The sequence below is a fragment of the Leptidea sinapis genome, chromosome 21 (genome assembly GCF_905404315.1).
Source record: "Leptidea sinapis chromosome 21, ilLepSina1.1, whole genome shotgun sequence".
Classification (NCBI taxonomy): Eukaryota; Metazoa; Arthropoda; class Insecta; order Lepidoptera; family Pieridae; genus Leptidea; species Leptidea sinapis.
Genome location: NC_066285.1, coordinates 9,025,192 through 9,028,882, shown reverse-complemented (window position 1 = coordinate 9,028,882; position 3,691 = coordinate 9,025,192). Strand labels below are relative to the sequence as shown.

The window sequence follows — 3,691 nt, the reverse complement described above, 5'->3', positions numbered from 1 at the left end:
TACAGTATATATATTGAAATACATATACTGGTATCGATTAATATTATTGCAGTTATATTATTAAAAATTGATTGTTATCTAATATTTTGGCTTATTTTCTTTGGATTAAAAATCAATTATTTTCTATGTCTCTTTTAACCTATAAAAAAAACTCTATTTAAAAGATATGGCATGCGAACTCGTCGAAACCAGGAAACATAATGTCGAATAGGACACATCGTTGTTTGAATGGAAAGAGACTCGGATGGACGCTTAGGAACCACTACGGAGCTGTTTGCTCGATATTGGTCCATTTTACGATCCTCGATTAAACGCAACTACGTACTGTATGCAAACAAAGAAAATTATACGAAGTATTTCTGAATTTTGAACAGGCACTCGGCGAAAAATAGTTTACAAAATAAAACTCAACAAAATATCAGTTGCAGCTACATACCTACATGCTTTAATTTAAAAAAAAATATTTAAACTATGGAGCAGGTTCAAGTACATTGCATACCAAAGGTTAAGTTGGCCTCTATCTTCGAAAATTCTAAAGTTTTTTATTATGATTTATTAAGGAGAACGACAATATTAGATTTACTAGACCATGGATTATTCATCATCGATTCATTCTAGGGTTTTCTAAAATACCAACGTAATCTTCACCTTTGACTATGTCATCGTTTAACACAGAAACTGCTTTCTTTAAAAGGTCTTTTTCATACTCATTCATTTCAAAATTGTTTTTGAACACTTCAACAATTCCATAACCACCAACTTTGGTGGGTCCTGAAAAATATCTCGTGCCAAAGTGCGGATTTAGCGTGTAGCAATTTACAATAACGTAGTTTCCGCATAAGGCATCTATCAAATTTTCCGCGCATTCATTTATTGACCATGCCATAGCTAGAGTTGCTGAATCATGTCCTAATTTACTGCTTATGATTTTGGTTCCTGCTGTTTTTAATAATCGTGTGAGGGTGTCTGCTTGATAAGAGTCCACGTTATAGTGAGACGGCATTATTTTAGAATATAATGGTACAATTGTATCGTCTGAATGGCCACCAATCACAGGAACGTGGAGATGCCTTGGGTTAATGTTAAGATATTTTGCAGTAAATGCTCTCGCTCTCGCAGTATCTATGTGTGTTATTCCAAAAACCTTAGAAAAATCGTAGGCCTTGTATTTATGTAATATTGAGCTTACGAAAGGTATTATTGAGTTGATTGGATTTGTAGATATCGCAAAAAAGGCGTCCGGGTTTTGCTCAGCAACTATTTTGGATACTTTTAAAACGTTCGGTGCATTAGTCGCTAACATATGCTCGCGACTGTATCCCAAGCGTCGAGGTGTTCTTCCAACCAACAAAATCAAATTTGCATCACGAATTGCTGCCGGGAGAAATGGGCTACCTGTGAATCCAGTCACGACAGGCCCACCGGGAATTTCGTTTAATTCTGTGCCAATTTTGAACACTTTTTCATCGTCATCATACAAATGTAAAACAGATATTCTCGGATTTTGTTTTAAGAGCAAGGCTAGGTTTGAACCGATATCGCCTGCAGCACCAACAACGCATACATGCACATTTCTTTTTGGCACAAAATATCTTGAACCTGAAAAGATATCTTTTTTAACTCGAAGAGCTCTCGAAAGCATTTTGTAAGTTTAGAATATATGTATATTGTAAATATTATAGCAAAATTTTATGTAAACATTTTTGTAATCATAATGTGACAAACGTCATTCTATTTTATTGCTATAGAATTGATATTATGCGCATTTCTCTATATTAAGAACAGTAAGGAGGTAATTCTGTTAACAACTTCTTGATTAAAAGGTGCAGACACAGTGCATCCGTCCTTCGAAAGCCACAAATCAACAGCATAACTACTGTCTTAGTACTGAAATGTTAACGCATTTCAAACTATTCCAAACAGGAATATATTTAAACTGCAATCAAGGGACACACCAATTTACTGGGTAATAATGCAACATTAATAGTAATGACCAAAATAGGATCTGAGGCGAAAGTATGTAAAGCGAAACCATTATAGCTCTATGTCATTTGTAGAGAAACATTTTTTTCTTTCATAACTTAAACATTACGCAGAGGGTTAATGGATGCAGAAGAGACGCCACAATACGTGCTTACGAAGTGCAGGAGCGTGGCTGAATACTGGCACTGATTCTCCAACTTCCAAGTTCTGTCTGGAAGGGCTGCTAACTTTCTGGGACGGCCAAGGATGTTAAAAGTGAGATAAATCGACATGCATTATGGAAAAGAAAAGAGGCCTTGTGGAGAAATAACCACGCCTAACTAAACTAGGTTCTTATATTAGTTACTAGAATACTCACTTGAGTAATAACTGCTATCAACCGACGCGTCCCTATAGGCGATAGCTGTCCACTGCATATATTAATAAGGTCAGAGGTGAATGACGAGAAGTTGGAGGAACTGGAGGAAGCTTTGAGCAGATTACGATAAGATGTCATGGGGTTATCTGGGGGCCGAAGACAGTGCGAGGACTCGATAATCCTAAATTCCGGTACATACACATGCTCTGCTTCCGGGAGGGCGACCAACTGTCCCAGGGTGGTGTCGGGTTCCACACGTCTCTGAGTCTCTCTCTAGGTCGAATAGGGTAGCGTACCTAATACTCAGAATTACTGAACGGTATTAGTTGAAGGTGATACAGGTTTACGTTCCAACTTCGACACACTCAGACGAGGAGGTGGATGCCATGTATGAGGTCATCTCAACAGCCATTCACACTAAGAAGACCCACTTCAACGTCGTCATGGGAGACTTCAACGCAAAACTGGGAAAACGTAGTGGCGATGAGTTGAGAGTGGGGCAATTTGGTTATGGAAATCAGAATGCTAGAGGTCAGATGCTGGCTGACTTCCTGGAGAAGGAGGATCTCTATACGATGAACTCCTTTTTCATAAAGCCAGAACAACGCAAATGGACTTGGATCAGCCCCGATGGTGCCACCAAAAATGAGATCGACTTCATTATGTGTACCAAAAGACATATATTCAATGAGCTACTCAGTGAAAACTGGGAGTGATCACGGCATAGTAAGAGGTACATTGAATATAAATGCAAAACTGGATCGGTCTCGACTGGTGAAGTCTACGCTCCGACCCGCACCCATCCAGATCCAAAACCCGGAAAACGCTATTCGAATGCCTCGGTGACCGCGTAACTCATTTGTTTTGTATATTTTCTGAGATCATGTTGTAAAAGCATATACATTACCCAATAAGACTTACTAACTCGACTTAACCGAGAAGTAGGCATTACAAGTTTTTGTTTATTATTATTTTATTTATTTATACTATTAATCATTTACAGAAAGAATCTTAAAGTTTGTTTCTCGTTTTAACGTTATGATTGCCGCAGTTTCTAGCAAATTCGCTAATGTGCTTATGAGCAAAAAGAACCCTATTTAGAATATATAGACATACAACAGTTGTTGTATGTCTATATATTCATTAATTTTTATTTCTTTAAATTTTTCTTTAGGACCTTCTATGTGATCATTAGAATTCTCGAATTCTATTTTGACAATATAAGGGTATGTATGAGTTGCGTTTATTTCAATAGGTGAAAAGGGAAAACAAAGAATAAAAAAGTAGTATGACAGATATTAAAATAATCTATGCCCCTGTTATGAATTTCTAAAATGTAAATGTGACAAA

At 37.1% G+C, this 3,691-nt stretch overlaps 1 protein-coding gene across 1 annotated transcript; it reads right to left on the bottom strand.

The window, feature by feature from the left end:
• Positions 1-427: 427 nt before the first annotated feature.
• On the bottom strand, positions 428-1,726 carry LOC126970656 (malate dehydrogenase-like). Its single transcript, XM_050816739.1, has one exon. The coding sequence runs from the start codon at positions 1,640-1,642 to the stop codon at positions 602-604; it is 1,041 nt and encodes a 346-aa protein (XP_050672696.1). The 5' UTR covers positions 1,643-1,726; the 3' UTR covers positions 428-601.
• Between the last annotated feature and the right edge of the window lie 1,965 nt (positions 1,727-3,691).